Consider the following 17,781-nt stretch of genomic DNA (forward strand, 5'->3'; position numbering starts at 1 on the left):
ATAAATAATCCTTCCAATATTTCTACCCACAGATAGTATGCAGCATTTCAGGAGACCACAAGGCACAAGTTAAGATTCCAGGATTTCGGAACTATGGTCCAGTTTGTTACAGAGATTTATGCTGTTTCTATGTTCGCAAATTCCAGAAATGTACCCCAGACAACAAAGGGTGCTTCCATCCTGATGGTGTGTAATGCTACCAATTAATAGTATAATCATCTTTGAATTGCAGAGCTGCATGGGATTCTATGGCTCATCCAGTCCAGCCTGTCAAAGAGGCCCACTGGGGAATCAAACTCCCAACCTCTGGCTCTGCAGCCAGATACTTAAACCACTAGACTTCTTACCATGTTTCCCTGAAAATAAGACGGGGTCTTATATTAATTTTTGCTCCAAAAGACCCATTAGGGCTTATTTTCAGGGGATGTTTTATTTTTTCCATGGACAACAATCTACTTTTATTCAAATATAGTCATGTCATCTGGTTCTCGCACAATGGTGGAGGGCAGAGTTTCTCTTAACTGGGGCTTAGTTTTTGGGTAGGGCTTATATTATGAGTACAGTGGACCCTCGACTTACAGACGGCTCGACTTACAGACTTTTCGAGTTACAGACTTCTCTGGCTGCAAAATTTAGATTTGACTTGCAGCCAGAGAATCGACTTACAGACCAGAAAAAAACCAAAATAGAATAAAAATAGAATAAAAACCACTGGTTATGGGATTAATCGGTTTTCAGAGCATTGTAGGTCAATGGAGATTCGACTTACAGACTTTTCGACTTGCAGCCACCATTCCAATACGGATTAATTCCTTAAGTAGAGGGTCCACTGTATCCTGAAAAATCATAAAATCATACTAGGGCTTATTTTCAGGTTAGGCCTTATTTTTGGGGAAACAGGGTAGCAGCTCTTGAAAGGCATTCCAGCCATTTCACCTTAAGAGTGTCCCCCCCACCCCACCCCAGTAAGATAGCAAAACATGGTGGGAAAATATAGGATTACAAAGAGGAAACAGCCTTTTATGTTTGAAGCAGGGCAACTGTACATGAAACATCTTTTCCAGAAGCCCCCTAAGAGTTACAAGTAACCTTTAAAAATACATATCTTGTAGGCATGACCTTTATAGTCCAGAACTAATGATGTAAATACTGCAAAAAAAGCTTGTTCCACAATTTACTTGCTAGCCTTTAAACTGTGACAGGATTCTTGCTTGCTTTGACTTCAGAGCAACACTTTAAGCAGGCATCTCTGTAGAGGACAAGTGCCACCAAAGTTGGTTCACATATTTGGATTCTGATATATTTTTTCCTGGGAATTGGTAGGCTTTTGTGCCTTGGAACAGAGTTAAGACTGGATGACAAGAATGTCAGAATTAAGCTGTAGGGAAATTCTGCCCAACATAGCACTGTGCCAGGGAAGTCCATTACTGCAGCATACCCACCCTCAGAAATGTGCTTCTTGGCAAGATGTGTGGTGTGTTCTGGATGAATTAAACATTTAGGCCAGAATCCTGTTGCACAGGGAAAGTCGCAGAAGCAGTAAGAAGCATCTTGCTGGCCATCCACCATGTGCCCAGTCTACTTGCACAATCATTTACCTGCACTGTTGGCAGCTGGAAAAGGGTGAAAAATGCTTGCACAACTGCCCTCATGCTGCAAACTAGGGTTTTGGCCACATGGCTATGTGCATATTTATAACATATGAATGGCTGAAATGTGCACCATTCAGAATTTACACACAGTGGGAAAAATATGTACAACAATGCATGCATGAGGGAAAAAATGTACCAAACATACATGTCAAATTATGAGATGCTGAGAAAGGCAGCAACAACATGGAGATAGAGTAAATTAAGCAGATGTCTGAATGTGTAGAATGTGAAGTGAGAGAAATAAGAACCTCCAGAGCAGATACGTAATACATATATTAAGCCCTGAAAATTGAGAAAATTGATACCAGAAATGGTAGCATGCTGTATCTGTTTCTTACATATGAAACTTAAGTCTCTGGTGCAGGACCCTCTTATTTTACTTTCCATGTCTTACGTCCCATTGATCTCTCCATCCATGAAACTGCATCTCACCATGACTGAAGATACAGGCCAAGTCTTTCCCCCATCTGAAGGACGTTTACATGTTTACAAGCATTCTGTTATTATATTTATCATATTATTCTGTTGTTATATTTATCCAGTTAGTGGGCAGAGGGCTGTGGTGATGAGGAGAAGCAAAATGTTCAAAGCTACTACGTACTGTGTTCAAAGCCTCACATATGCAGGAGGACAAGGAAATGAGGGAGAGTGGCCAAAACGGCAAATTGCTAGTTAGACTTGTATGGCTTGTCATGCATCAGTCACATAAACTGGTGTGCAACAAGGGATACAAGTAGTGCCTCATTAACTAGCAGCAGTTCATAACTGTGATTTATGCCAATGCAAACTACAATCCCCAGAATCCTTCAGGAGAGGCCAAACTAGTCAAGCTAGTATAAAACAGGAAAGTTCTTGCATACACCCCTCTATGTCTTGACAACTTGCTTTCAAATTCCTCTTCAAAGGCTGAAGACTCCAATAATTCAAACATAAATCTATAGGTAACTATGTAATGTCAGGACAAAACAACACTAAAATGAAAATCTCAAGCAACCAAATCCACTCCCATAACAAGAAGAGGATCAAATCCAGCAAAACCCCAACAACAAAGATGAAATGAACAAGAACTTGGCATTCTTTGAAAGTAACAACCAGCTCAAAACTCTCTCCCTTTCTCTGAAAGCATTCTTCTAAAATAAAAATTTCTGCATGAAAATGATATGGATGTGGAGTGCCACCTTTCTTTACATGTTGCAATCATGACATTTTATATTATAAGCAGATCCTATTATAGGCTGTGGTTAAGCTCTGCTTATGGAGCAAAAAAGACACATGTATCTTCAGTGCAATCCAAAGTGTGCAAAGTTTCACACTTACTGGAAATGACAGTGGGTATGCTCAGATTTTTTGTCAGTCTCTGTTGCATGGACAATACATTTCTCCAGATAATAACTCATGAGTACAGAAAAGCTTTAGCTCCAGAGGTATGAGCACTGGGCCCGTGGGTAGGGACAAAATATTTGCCAGTTTCTTTTCCTTGAACAGTTGGTTACACAATTGTGGAACCAATTTTCATTCATTTCAGAAGACGCAGTCAATCAATGGCTTGTAAAGAGCTTGCTGATTATAGCTTTGTCACTCCAACATCTTGCTTAGTATTAGTACCATTCATTCATTTTTGGGAGAAAATGATCCTGCTATACCACTGATGCCTAACTGCTGTGCTTTCACAAACTTCCAGCAGAAAACCTCAGGCTTCAAAAAGCATGCTTGAGCTGGCAAATACATGTAATAAAATGGAAGTAAGAGAGCCATATTTGAATATAGCAGTACCATTCCTTTTCTGATTTGACAACAGCACCAGGTATCTAAACTGGAGTGTCCATGTAGGACAGATGTTCTGTAGCTTAAAACACGTGAAGGGACAGAGTAGGATGGAGTAGACCCACATAACAATGGATCAGAATGATTCTCCTCATCTCCTTTCCCCACAAAAATGGCCACAAGTGAAGGTTAATACACACCAAGGGACACTTCAGAGCTTCTCAACGTTGCCCATTAGAGTAACAGCCACTGATTCGGTCAATGGGACATCAACAGATTTGGTGAGATGGCACAACCAGACGTGAGAAGGTAGATCCTTGTTACTGCACAAGTGCTCACAGCGACAAGGCAGCAAATGGCTGGGCTACACTTGATGGAGGAAATGGGGCCCCAGATGGCTCCAAATCTAAGTTAAACTTGGCTAACTAGGTAATAAGGAAGGCCTGAGCTAAGGGGTGGCCCAGCAGATGGTGATATGTGGCCAGCAGCTACACTGGTTGCAAGCATTTTCAGCATTTTGCCTGAGGGGTTTGAAAGCCTTCGCATTGTGCTAAGACCTTAAAGCCACCTCAGAGCCCCACAGCAAACTTTTTGCCATTGATTCTGTTCACCCTGAGATTCGTCTTCCACCTGGAACTCCCTGAGACTTTAGCTACCACTCTAAGATCTGGAAGCCCAAACTAGTACAAAAGAAGCACCTCTTCCTCGTCCTTTCAGACCAACCTGTCTGGCTTAGAGCTAGAACAGATCAAGCTGGGCGGTCATAATAAATGAAGAGACACAGAGAGGGAGGGCGGATTGTGGCCTTTTTAAAGCCTTCCACTAGGCAAACCACAGCCTAGATAAAGAGCTCATCAAGGATCAGGAGGGATGGTAAAGAAGGACTAGGAGATACAGTGGGGTCTTGACTTAAGAACAGCTTCAGTTAAGAACATTTTGACTTAAGAACCACTCTCATAGGAAAATATTGACTTGACTTACATACTTAGATTTGAGTTAAGAACTGAAAAAAACCCACGTGGGAGGCAGGGAAAGTGCAAAATGTGAACTTTCAGTTAACTGTTGGCCAGTGAAAAGGGTGCCTGTCTGCTTCCTCACTCCTCCCAGCGTTTAGAGAGTGGATTGGGAGACAGTCTTCGGACTGCCTGGTACTGCCTGGACTGTATTTTCCCTGCCTTCCCTGAACCTTTCTTGACCTAAGAAAAAAAAGAAACAAAATATCCCCCTCTAGTGGTTGAAGGCGGAATAGCAGCTTCCCATTAGTTTCTATGGACGGAAAAGAGCAGATACGGATCAAATGGTTTTCAATGCATTCCTGTGGGAAATGCAGATTTGACCTGAGAACTTTTTGACTTGAGAACCGCCTTCCAATACGGATTAAGTTCTCAAGTCAAGACCCCACTGTATGGCAAAGAGGCAGAAAGGGAGGGGAAAACTACTGAAGGGTTGTGGGATGGGGGCAAAGGGTTACATCCTTCTCCAGCCTGTAATACAGTGCCACTACTTCACAGGTGCATCTGAGGGGAACACAGGAGAGAGCCTTCTCTGTTGCTGCTCTCAGACTTTGGAACTCCCTCCCACAGGAGACTAAGCTGCCCCCATCTTTGCTGTCCTTCTGCAAGCAGGCAAAGGCCTTTCTCTTCAGACAAACTTTCCCTCAGTGACTGGCTTGCCCGAGTGGGGTTTTTAAATGAATTGCTTTAGTTCCTCGAGTGTTTTTGTTTTGTTTTAGTACTGTATTGCTATTGTTTACCATTTCTCAGAGTGGTATTTGTTTGCTCCTTTTAAATATTTGTATACTTATTGTTTTTAGCATTAAATATTGTATTTTAATGATGCAAACCACCTTGGGTCCCGTTTAAGGAGAAAGGCGAGGTAAAAATATATTAAATAATAAATACTCCAAATCAGAAAGAAAGAAAGAAAGAAAGAAAGAAAAAGGAAGGAAGGAAGGAAGGAAGGAAGGAAGGAAGGAAGGAAGGAAGGAAGGAAGGAAGGAAGGAAGGAAGGAAGGAAGGAAGGAAGGAAGGAAGGAAGGAAGGAAGGAAGGAAGGAAGGAAGGAAGGAAGGAAGGAAGGAAGGAAGGAAGGAAGGAAGGAAGGAAGGAAGGAAGGAAGGAAGGAAGAAAGAAAGAAAGAAAGAAAGAAAGAAAGAAAGAAAGAAAGAAAGAAAGAAAGAAAGAAAATGGTGCGGGGGAGTTCTAATCACACCATGACAACTACTTGGGCACATGAAGAAGCAAACATTTCTTAATTTATTCACAAAGGATTTCATGGCCGGGATCTAATGGTTGTTGTGGGTTTTTCGGGCTCTTTCGCCATGTTCTGAAGGTTGTTCTTCCTAACATTTCGCCAGTCTTGTGGCTGGCATCTTCAGAGGACAGCACTCTGTGTCCTCTGAAGATGCCGGCCACAGAGACTGGCGAAACGTTAGGAAGAACAACCTTCAGAACACGGCCAAAGAGCCTGAAAAACCCACAACAACTGTATCTTAATTGTTTCGAAAATCTGCAATACCTGTTTGACAAGTGACCAAAATTAATACATGGGTATATCACAGCAACCACATCATTTTTTCAAGCTACGTTCAGGCTGACAGAGTCCTGTTTTAGAAGTGGCTTTTCCCATCCTGGGATTCCTGTTTAGGTTTATAGTCTTCCTTTTTCCTTAGGAGGCAGCTTGCACAAAACACGTATCCAGTTAGACTTTTCCATTGCTAAAGCAAAGAAACTCACGATGGATTGCTTGTGAATCCAAATGAACAGTTATCATGGTGCCATTTAGACTGCAGGTCAGTTTCAGCATTTCCAAGATAAGTTTTACTCTAGGGAGTTCTCATAATGCCTTACTAAAAACACACTCAAGTTTTAAACTGAACAGAACTTAAGTTGATTTATTGTATTTTATTTTCTTTTAAAAGGCGGAGATTTAACCATTCCCCAGCCAAAATGAAGACTGCAACAGAAGCTTTTTAAAATTTGCACAGAGGAATGGCAGAATCCGAATGGTTTGGAATGTACCTCTTTTGCATTATAAAAGTTTGACTCTGATTGAGCTTAAAATGGAAAATACTTAATTCTGTAATACATGACAAAAATCGAACAAGATAGCCAAAGCAATCCGAAAACCATCGTCTCTATCAGCAGAGGGTGGGGATTAAAAGATGTAGCAGCTGCTAAAGTGATCATGGGCTCAGCAGACAAACCATCTCTAGGTCTTGAGTGGGCAAAATGACAGACTAGCTGAGCAGTAACAGCTGTTCTTGCTGGATTAATGCAATAAGGTGGAATGTCTCCGAGCCAGCTGGGATGTTGGATGCCAAGCAGGTCTTCCCTGCTGCCCTCAGGCAATCCCCTTACAGTTCATTGGGCTTCTTTTGGGTGGCAGATCTCTGTCCAGAACAATGCTGAAAACTCAGAATAGCAGGCAGGGGAAGAGCATTAGTTCTCTGCATCAATCTTGTGTCCAGTTTGGCTGGCATCTCTTTGATGCAGCCTCCCCTGGGATCAGAATGGCTCCCTTAATCCTTTGAAGCTAAAGAATCTAAGCACAGTTAAATCAGAACAGCTGGATTGTTTCCCTAAATCTTCCTCACCCTTCCTGAAAATCAGAGTATATAAAATGCCCTTTATTTCTTAATTGGTTTACTACAAAATCTAAAATCCACAATGTCTTTTTAGGGTCAACTGTAAATTTATTGAAAATACAAGCTTTCCAGTTCTACAGAACACTTCGTCATATGGTAAAAAAAGAAAGAAAGGAAGGGGAAAGCATGGAAGCTTGATCCCATTACCAACAAAAATGGGATTTGAACTAGGGCTCGTCTAGTCGTTTAGTCGTTTCCGACTCTTCGTGACCCCATGGACCAGAGCATGCCAGGCCCTCCTATCTTCCACTGCCTCCTGTAGTTGTGTCAAATTCATGTTGGTTGCTTCGAACTAGGGCTAGCAAGTTTTAATTGTTTTCTTAAAAGGTATCTCCATGATGTACACAAAACCCTTGGTGTTCCCTCCTGAAAACTCATGTTTTTCTTTTCAGGACAGAGACTGGTGAAACGTCAGGAAGAACAACCTTCAGAACACGGCCAAAGAGCCCGAAAAACCCACAACAACCATCAGTGTTATTTTAATTCCTCCGTCCCTCCTCTGCCAGGGAAGGAGGAGAGATGGGTAGGAGGAAGGCTTTTTGTTTACCAGCCCAGATCTCACGGTTGCCTCCTGGAAGGAAGAGGTGAGGTGGTGCCACACTGCCTCTTTCCCCTGCTCACCCTGAATTTCTCTGGGTGCCAGGAACAATCCAGGAGCAGAGGGGAAGCATTTTATTCCTTTATTCCTCATCTTCTTTCGCCTTTCTTCCTTTCCTTGCCTTAGTCATCCATTGACATTTTCCCTTCCTATGTCGCTTTTCTTAGAACAAAGTTTAAAAGAGGCAGAGAGAATACTGGAAAAACCAGCGGGGATGCTTGAGAAACTAGGCAGCTGACACCAGCCCCTAAATGTCACTTCCCCCCCTCTGTGTGTGTGTGTGTGTATGAGAGAGGGGGGGCAATTGAGAGCAAGTCTGTCCTATCCTGAGGAAGCCAAATGCAAAAACCTGAGGTGGAGGGTTGGCAGAGCTAGGAGCCGTCTTTGGGCAATTTTTAAAAAATAATAATAATTAAAAAATGGATCTGAGGTACAGATCCTCATGGATCCACATTATTTTTATATAGGATCATCCCCAAACCACTCTTGGTCATAGGCACCATCCAAAGATTGGGCAGTGGTTTAGGGCAGACCCTGTTATAATCCTGTGGATTCATGAGGATCCATGCTTGGATCGCTCTTTGTGTACCACTGCAAAGCGATGTACCCTTCATTTCTGTGAGATGTTCTGTGGGTATAAATGGGACCTATGAATTCACAGTGTTTTAGGGCAGATCTTATGAAATCATGTGAATTCATGAGGATCCATGGTTGGATCCCTTTTTTGTCTCCCCTTTTCCCTTTCTTCACCACAAAGCCAGTTCCCTTCTCTCAACTGAGATACAAAACAACTTAAAACAAATTAAAAATTTTCACAAGAGTGCATACACTCAATCCAACATACCCTCTAACTTTCAACTCCACTGTGCAGCGCTCCGCCTCTCTCGACTACGCGGAGGGAGGAAGACAGCTGCGCACGCGCACGTCCACCTTAGAGAGAACCTTGACTCCAACCAAATATCACGGGACCTCCACATGATTTCTGAATCAATTCCATTTAGAACGGAGCTTATTGCACTGCAAATGTAAGTGTAAACAAGCCCTTCACAATTTGACTAGGTATTTTGTGCTATGCAGATTAAACTAAGTTCCAAGATAGACTGGATATGTCAGATGAATAATAAATCCTAATTGGTTTTGCTCACATCTAGATTATCAGTTTTGTTTTAATTCTATGGATCACCATAGCAAACACATCTTTTTTGTTTTTTTTTGTCATCCATTCATTGTACCAATTAAATACAGCACAGGAAATTGCAATCTGTGGGTGTGTATGTCCATTGAAGGGCTAGGCTGATAGTTTTCCCAGAGGGCGAAATTATGATGACTGCGGACTCTGGGAGTTGAGATGAAAATAGTTACTTCCCCAGGGTCTGGATTTGCACAGTTGGAAAAACTTTTTTGAAAACAGGAACTCTGAAAACTACAGCTGAATCTTGGGACTAAAAGGCTATGGTCTACAAGCTCAAAAAGCCACACAAAGAGGGAAACTTAAGTTTCTTTCCTTCTCTCTCTCTCTCTCTCCCTCCCTTCTCCTCCTCCTCCCTATTATCCTCCAAGACACTCAAGGGTTGCCTGCCCAGGGGGTATGCACATGGTTATGGATGCTCATTTTCTCTATCTTCTCAACTTTTTGCAAAAAATGCTATTTAGCCCCTATATTGGGGATAGAACTGACTAAGAAGCAGTGAAAGACAAAACAAACACACAACCAACCAACCCATCAAGGAAGCAAACACACTCTTAAGCCATATACCAATCCTCTTCAGTCTCATGTCCTCCACATGTGTCAGATTGCAACTTCCATCAACCGCGGCTGGCATGGCTGTATTGGCTATAAGACTGAGTGAGAACCAGCTGGAGTGGGAAATGTTTGGTTCTTTAAAAGAAAGAATGCAACCATCTACCAAAATCTACAAGTTTCTTCAAAAATAAGATGGAAAAGACTTGAGATTTCAAATATTTGAATCTGGAAGAAGGAGAAACAGACGGTTTTGTCTACAGTTATAATTGGTTTTCCGATGGGAAAAAACAATTATTTTTAAAAAATGAATGTAAACTGACAGGTTCATTCATTCAGTGTGATAAGGGATGATGGCAGTTGCAGTCCAAGATGTCTGGAAGATGCCAGGTTGGGGAAAGGCTGCTCAGAGTTGACCTCTCTATACGTAAGTGTTGTGTTCATGCAAAGAAGGTCATGGACTTTGTGAGAACACATTTTCCCCGCCGCAAATCCACTTTTTAACGGAATTTAATCTATACTGATCGTCGTAACTCTGGCAATTCCTATAAAACAGGTATGGAGAACAATTACCATTTTTACTTTACGGTGTCATGGTCCATTAAAATACATATATTAGATCAAGATCTTCCAAAGTTTGGGGCTAGATCCAATTTGGGATTGTTCCTGGAGTATGGTCATTTCATCTAGCATGCAGCTCAGCTGAAAATCTAAGCATTCAAGATATGGGTTTAAAAAACAGAAAACAAACACTGCCTTTCAAATTGCATAGTTCTGCATTCCTAAAGCCTCAGGCGATGCACATTTATATGCATAAACATTTTGAATTACAGAAGGGAGGTGTATTTGCATGCCAAGACAGGGAGAAAACACCCTGATCACATCTCAATGTGCTGCCAGTTCAGGTCCCTCTCATTAATTCAAGGGTGACAGTGTTCCTGCAAGTGATTAGATTGTTGATAAGGTATGCAGTGCAGAAGAGCCACAAGAAACATCCTCTGCCTGTTTCTATGTACCAGATGTACATCATCAAAACTGCTGCTCTTTTAGGCCTTGGTGTTTAATTATCTATCTTACTTTTATTTAAAGGTTAGAATTATTCAACTGAACAAGACTCTTAACTTCTCTCTTAGAGGTAGGTCTTTGGCTCAGGTAGTTTCATTTTAATACCATACTATAGTTTTAATTAGAGATGTGAAGTGTGTTAGGACAAATGTGAAAATATAAACTGGATCTGGGATATGTGTACATATCTGGGGTGACTGTTTTCGATCATCCCAGAGTGCAGGACAAGCAACAATGGGCTCAAGTTAAAGAAAGCCAGATTTCAGTTGAATATCAGGAAAAACTTCCTAACTGTTAGAGCACTAAAAGAGTGGAACCAGTTACCTCAAGAGGTGGTGAGTGCTCCAATACTGGAGGCATTCAAGAGAAACTTAGAAAACCACCTGGTAGATATCCTATGATTTCTATTGCTGCATTGAGCAAGGGGTTGGTTTTGGTGTCCTTATAGGCCCCTTCCAACTTCACTATTCTATGATTCTATGATGATTCTGTGATGATTCTTTAGAGCAGAGTAAAGAGTGGTGGGAAAAAGTACAAGTGTTTGTTGCAATACCTCACCCAAGAATTAGAACTGCAAATCAATGTAGCTGGACATGGAGAAAACTAGTTCTTTCCTTTGTATCTATAATTTCCTTCTGTCCTGAGCATCTTCACTGTGTGTTGTAGGAACGTTGTGATGTGTATCATTTCTTTATCAATCACATTCAAGGAAGATTGAAAAGTTCCATTTATTGACTTACGATGGCTGGTTAGAATGGAGATTTTGGATTTGCTGCAATATTCAAAAAATTGTGAGTACTGAGACAGAGGGGGTGGGGCAATGTGTTTCAAATTTAGCTTTCTTAATATATATTTTTTTAAAAAATTAACATGCCATTGAAATGCTAACGTGAGGTTGTGGTTATTCTGCCCTGACCTATGTGCATGGAAAGAATGTCTTGTTATGCCTCCTATGATCACTCCATGCTCTAAAACCCTACGACAGTCACGTCTCCCATACTCGGGTTAGCACGATATTTTGCTGCTTGACGAGAGGTAAAACTATACAGAGGATTGATCAAAGTTGCCTATTTGAAGTTTCAGTAAAGAAGAGATGACCTATAACATGAGGCTGAGATGTCCTCTGCCGTTAGACAGAGTGAATCAGCTGCCTTGGGTGGCAAGTGGGAGGGGCCAGTAGTGAAAGCCCCTTATTTTAATTTTCTGAGGTTCTCCCCCCCCCCGTCTCTCCTCTCTTGGGGTAAGTGTTGTATAGGCTTTACAGCCTAAACCAGCAGGCTGCCCTCAGATAAGAGGGAAGACTCTGTCTTGCTTCCAGTGCTGGTTGAAGTGCCAGCCTTGTCATCTTTTCTCCGCATTATGTGTCCAAGATCAAACTGAAAAGAGCTAGGCACTGAAAGGGCATTTATTTTATTGGTTGCATTTGTCATTATTTTGTATCGTATTAACTGTATGGACACTCCTGAGGAAGAAGTCAGCTGTCACCTGAAATATGGAAGGTAAAATAACCCTCTTTCTCCCTCCCCCACCCTTTTAAAATGGCTCCAAATCAGCCTGTTTTTGTGTTTGTAATTCTCTAACCAAAAGCCTGTTCTTTAGCATAGTAAATTGCTCTAGAGTAGGTCTACTTAATAGGATTTGGTGAGTCACATCCTCCATATGTTCCATTGATTCAACTAGGCCTACTCTAACTGCAACTTACTATGTTAGAGAAGGCTTATTTGAATCAATTAAATTTAAAGAGGAGCTGACTGACTAAATCCCTATTGATTCAATGAGCCTACTCTAGTGCAATATACCATGTTTCCCCGAAAATAAGACAGGGTCTTATATTAATTTTTGCTCCAAAAAACGCACTAGGGCTTATTTTCAGGGGATTTTTTTTCATGTACAAACATCTACCTTCATTCAAATACAGTCATTTCATCTTCTTCTGGTTTCTGCACAAGGGTGGAGGGTGGGGTTTCACTTAACTTGGGCTTATTTTTGGGGTAGGGCTTATATTACAAGCATCCTGAAAAATCATACTAGGGCTTATTTTCAGATAAGGAGTTATTTTTGGGGAAACAGGGTATGAGACTAAGCAACAGGATTCTGGCTTCTACTTCAATCTCAGAAATAAGCAGGTGAAGCATTTCCCAGCATGGAGATAAACATCACCTGCTTCTAAAGTAATCTGACACACAGATCAGGCTGTTAGTATTGTAGCTATCATGACCTCTTGCAAAGTTCACACACAATTTGCAGTTTTGAGGGGGATAATTATCTCATTAATATGTATTCACTAAATTTAGACTTCCATTCCTCCTTTTCCTCCTTTCCTCCTCTCTCTATTTGTTCATGGCTCTTTGGTTGGATGCTTCCAAGGGCTGAGTGGGGAGGTGTAGAGGTCTGCAAAAATGCTCCAGAAATCACCTGTTTTATATCATCTCCTGGTATCAAGCGTGGGGACATTTCTGTATTTTTAGCTATAGTTTTCAGAACCTTCCTGCCAACATGACCACCGACTGTGCAGATTGCAGGATTCTGGGAGTTATGGGCCAAAATAATAACTTCCCCAAGCTCTATCCTAAATATCACAAAACATTTTTTACAGGTTCACAGTTTGGCTAAAATTTCACCCTCAAAGCCCACACAACATTCAAGTATGTTTTAAATAATGAGGTGCTCTTGAAGTTGAGCCGCGGGGCCACAAAAAGAGGGGAGTGGGTTTGGGAGCTGTAGCTGCTCTTTTCTCTTTATCAGGAGATCCAAATGTATGTGAACACTATTTGGACTACAACAGGGCAACACTTTTCTCCCATTTTGGAATGTATTTTAAATTGTGTTTTAATAGTTAAACATGTTTTGTATTTTGACTTTATTTTTAAATTCAGTCATTGCATAAACCTCTTTGAGTCCCATTTTTGAGGAGAAATGTGGGATATAAAGTCAATAAATAAATAATAAACAGATAAAACACACTAATGAAGACTAATTAGATACCTCTAATTTTTCCCCTTCCTCCTTCATATTGTTAGGGCTTTGGTCTGATTCAGCAAGCCTTTTCCTATGCGATGAGGAGAAAGCAATGAATAGCTACACATTTCTGTAGCTTAATCATCAGACATGAGAACTCTGTTTCTACATTTCCAGTCAAATAGGTGATGGAAATCTTAAAAACACTAAATGACCCAGTCTGCCTACTTCCAGTATGAAATACATGAAGCTGGGGCCAACATAATTTCGTGGTTTTGATTCAAAATCTGCATTTTGTCTCCCTTACACACTTACCCACCAGCATAATCACCGTATTTTTTCCGTGTATAAGATGCCCCCACTTTTCTAACCCAAAATTAAGAAATCTAAGTGGGGCTTAGCAAGTGGAGGGGAAAGCAGGGATCAAAGCCCTGCAGGATCGCTTTGATCCCTGTTTCTCCCTCCACTTATTTTTGTTCTTTCCTCAGCTTTCCTTCCATGTATAAGACAACCCTCAATTTTTAGTCTAAAGATTTTAGACAAAATTATAGTCTTATACATGGAAAAATATACTTAAGTATTTAAGTACTGTGTACAGTATTTAAATACACACCAGGAATGAGAGGTTGTAAGGTTCCTTTCTGCTGACTGGTAATGCTTCTATCTCCAATTTCTATACATTCACCTATTATCAATTTTGTTTTTGCTGTACCTTGATCACCTTTAATACACAGGAGAAATATAGCAATAAAAAAATTAAGACCCTGCAAATAGCTGCTGACTTAAAAATAGCTTTCATCTACCATTGCCTAAGAAATTCTATGGATAATCTTTCATCTTCTCATGCTCTGAATGACATCTGATGTGATCAGAAAGTCATGCTGGCCATGCTCAACCCTGGGTTGAGTTACTCTTCTCCTCCCCAGGGAGTAATTATGAAAACCCAATACAATGTGATGCTACCATCTCACCAACAGCTAATAAATACAAAGCAAGCTTGCAACGGGGTTACAGTCTTTAGAACATTTACAATTTAGATGAATGAATTAAAAATGTCTGATGAACTAAAAATATCTATGATTACATGGCTGGCAGATGTTTACAAAAGAAATTATTTTAATGGATATACTGATCTAGACTACTGAAGGCAAGAATCAACTCAAAAGAAGCCTTTCCCCTTTCCAGTCACAAAGGAGTTGATGCCTGGTCTAATTTGGGTGCATCCTCTTAAAGCTGCAGAGTTCAAAGGGATCCTATGGGTTATCAAGGCCTGCCCCTGTCAAGGAAGCACAGGACTGAGGAATCTATGATCTTCTAGATGATGTCAAGACTCTAACTCCCATCTGCCCCAACCATTATGACATTATGACCAATGGATAAGGATAATGGGAATGTAACCCAGCATCTACAAGGTTCTCCAGTCCTGCTTAAGATACAAAGTGTATGATTTAAGCTTTAGAAATACCGTATTTTTCTGTGTATAAGATGTCCCCATGTATAACATGCCCCCCCTTTTCTAATTCAAAATTAAGAAATCTAAGTGGGGCTTAGCAAGTGTAGGAAAGGGACCAAAGCGCTGCAGGATCGCTTTGATCCCTGCTTTCCCCTCCACTTGTTTTTGTTCTCACCTCAGCTTACTTCCACATATAAGATGACCCTCAATTTTTAGTCTAAAGATTTTAGACAAAAGTATAGTCTTATACATGGACAAATATGGTACCATTTTTACTGAAATTCAAATGCATGCACCACAGAGATGAATTAATCAATTATGATTATTTCTAAAACTGGTGAAAAGCCCTAGCTGTTTTTGTTGTGGTGGTTTTTTTTTGTTTTTGTTTTTTGTAACTGTCCATTTATATAATCCTGTGAAAAAGAAAGTACTCCTCTTTGAATTTTATGGTTTTACATAATAAAAATCATCTGGTCCTTAACAGGTTTGAAAATTAGGTAAATACAACCTCAGATGAACAGCAAAAAATGACATATTTATTACACTGTGTCATGATTTATTTTCCTCAGAGCTCTTAACAATGGGTCAAAGACCCAGGAGATCCTTAAAGTGCTGTTGACCTTCAGGGACACGGGTCTGAAGCTCCTATGTGGAATGAAGGAGACTAAGGAGTGCTCTGTCATGAAAAGGTTATAGGTGAGGTGTTCATATGCTACTTTCCATCATTAACTCTTGATCACAAAGCACTTGTACATGGAAAAAAAATCAGAAAAAAAGATGCTTGCCTTTTATTACCCCATTTTGAGGCTCTTTTCACATTTTTAAAAAAACATGGTTCCTTATTACTGTACCAGATTCAAGGTGCAAGTACTAGTATTTATTTTATTTATTTATTTCATTTATACCCCGCCTATCTTGTCAAATGTGACCACTCTAGGCGGCTTACAACACACTCTATAAAACAATTAAACATATAACATACCACATAACATAATTAGCATTAATAAAAAGAAATAAATTTTTTTCCCAAGACATAATTTTTATTATGTCATGATATGTAAAACCATAGAATTCAAAGAGGATGTACATTATTTTTCACATGACTGTAGATGCAAGAACAGGAACCAGACATATGGTTGCTGTTGGAAGGATAATCCTACAGTTTTTCATCACATCTCACTATGCCCTTTGTTAATTTTTTTGTGCTTAGTTGAATCATCTACTGTTAACAAAACAGACAAAGGCAAGAAATAAAAACAAAAATAAAAATGGCAGGATTAAATTGAGAACACTGATTTTGGGACATGTTTCATTGAGACATATGCATAGATATAAAAACCATATATATGCAGTATAAATATAGCCATATATTTAAAAATATATATTTTTAGCTCTAAATAAGAATACTTCATTTTAATAGCCTGAGCATACAATGGACAACAGAGGTTCTTGGACTATATTTCCAGTTTACATGGGTCCCTTACTTAGCTGTCCTGGATTCCAGGAGGGCCTGCAGAAGCTGACACGCCCCAGAGAAAAGTCACTTGTCATCTCGGGTGCACTGCTGGTTTTGAGGACTTAAGTTGGTGGTGGGCCCTGGTATCTAAGCATCAGGTTGAAGGAGCGTGCAAAATTGTTGGCCAGCTTGCAGCTGTGAGTTTCCTCCACGAGAGGGAGCAGAAAGGCGAGGAGTAGTAAGAACAACAGGAGGAGCTGGAGAGGTAAAGCTGTCCAGCAGACCCGACGTAAGAAAGAACAGGTTCTAGATGGTTTTCCCTGGAAGGCACAAGCGGAAAGAGATATTAGTGATAGGTAACTCTTACAGACATACTGTACATTTTCCACCAGGTTTTCTCCAGGCAGGGAAAGCGTAGAGAACAGAAACCAGGGGATAGGAACCTGTGGCACCTTAAAGAGCTTGGAAAAGGTTACTTTTTTAGAACCATAATTCCCAAAGGTCTCCAGCCAGGATGGATAAGGGACACATTGGTTTGTGAGAGTCTTGGAGATACTTTTAAGAAGTAATGCTTTCAAGCTTTGACCACTTCATAAATCTTACAGCTCCCGTCATGTGAACCTTAGCAATACTGGCCAAGGAAGACAGGAGGAGGTGCCTAACAGTGGTTGGAGGGACACAGGTTTCTAGACCTTGGTGAAGAAATAACAAATGGAAGGTTTCTTCCCAGTGCCAATTCTTTCAAGCCCTGATTCCTACAGGGAATAGGTAAAGATAATTTCCAGGCTTCAAAGCCATTTCCTCATCACTCAATTAAAATTACCCTTCCTCCAGGTTCTCTTGACCTTAGATTCCCACCACCACCCCCTGTCTCTCTCACACACAAACCTGAAGACCTCAGCAAGCACAGTAATTCCATAAAGTTTGTCAACCATCAATGCTTCCAGGGAGGCTTGGATGGAAAAGAGGTTGTGAAAGTAAGAAGTTGAGGTTTCTAGGTACTATTTTAAAAAATGGCTTCCCTGAGCCAAGAGACTGGAACTTACCTGGGTGTGACAATTTGCCAGACATTAAATCTCTAAGAAAAGACTCAGTGTTATAAAATAATTTTTTTCCAGACAGCTTCTCAGCCTCAGTTTACTCGAGGGAGAACATAGTTGCTTTAAGTATTAATTCAGTGATTTCCAACCCCAGGTTACAAATTTTCCAAATTATCTGCATGCCAGACAGGAACTTGGTGGTTGCTGGACAGAAATGGCTGGTTTTGGTTGGTATTCTGTTACAGTAAAGTGTGAATTTCTGCACTGTTTCCTCATAACTAAAATGCTGCTTTTTGTTTGCCTATATTTGCTGACTTCAGGCCATGCAACATTTGGGTTTCTTCAGTTATCTTCTGAAGCAAGGCATGGTCTTTTTTCCTACTTAATCGCTGAGGGGTAGGAAATCAGC

At 40.6% G+C, this 17,781-nt stretch overlaps 1 protein-coding gene across 2 annotated transcripts in view; it reads right to left on the reverse strand.

Moving 5' to 3' along the window:
- The window catches only part of SYNE3 (spectrin repeat containing nuclear envelope family member 3), a 172,427-nt gene that overhangs the window by 53,513 nt on the left and 101,133 nt on the right, over positions 1-17,781 (reverse strand). Inside the window, exon 19 of one of the 2 annotated variants that reach the window (XM_020813714.3) lies at positions 13,259-16,652. The exons of the other annotated variant lie outside the window; for it this stretch is intronic. Within the exon in view, the coding sequence (XP_020669373.3) occupies positions 16,455-16,652 (198 nt within the window). The 3' untranslated portion in view covers positions 13,259-16,454. Of the gene's footprint in view, positions 1-13,258; positions 16,653-17,781 lie in introns of those variants that run through there. 2 annotated transcript variants of the gene reach the window in all.

This window comes from Pogona vitticeps, chromosome 1 (assembly GCF_051106095.1).
Source record: "Pogona vitticeps strain Pit_001003342236 chromosome 1, PviZW2.1, whole genome shotgun sequence".
Lineage (NCBI taxonomy): Eukaryota > Metazoa > Chordata > Lepidosauria > Squamata > Agamidae > Pogona > Pogona vitticeps.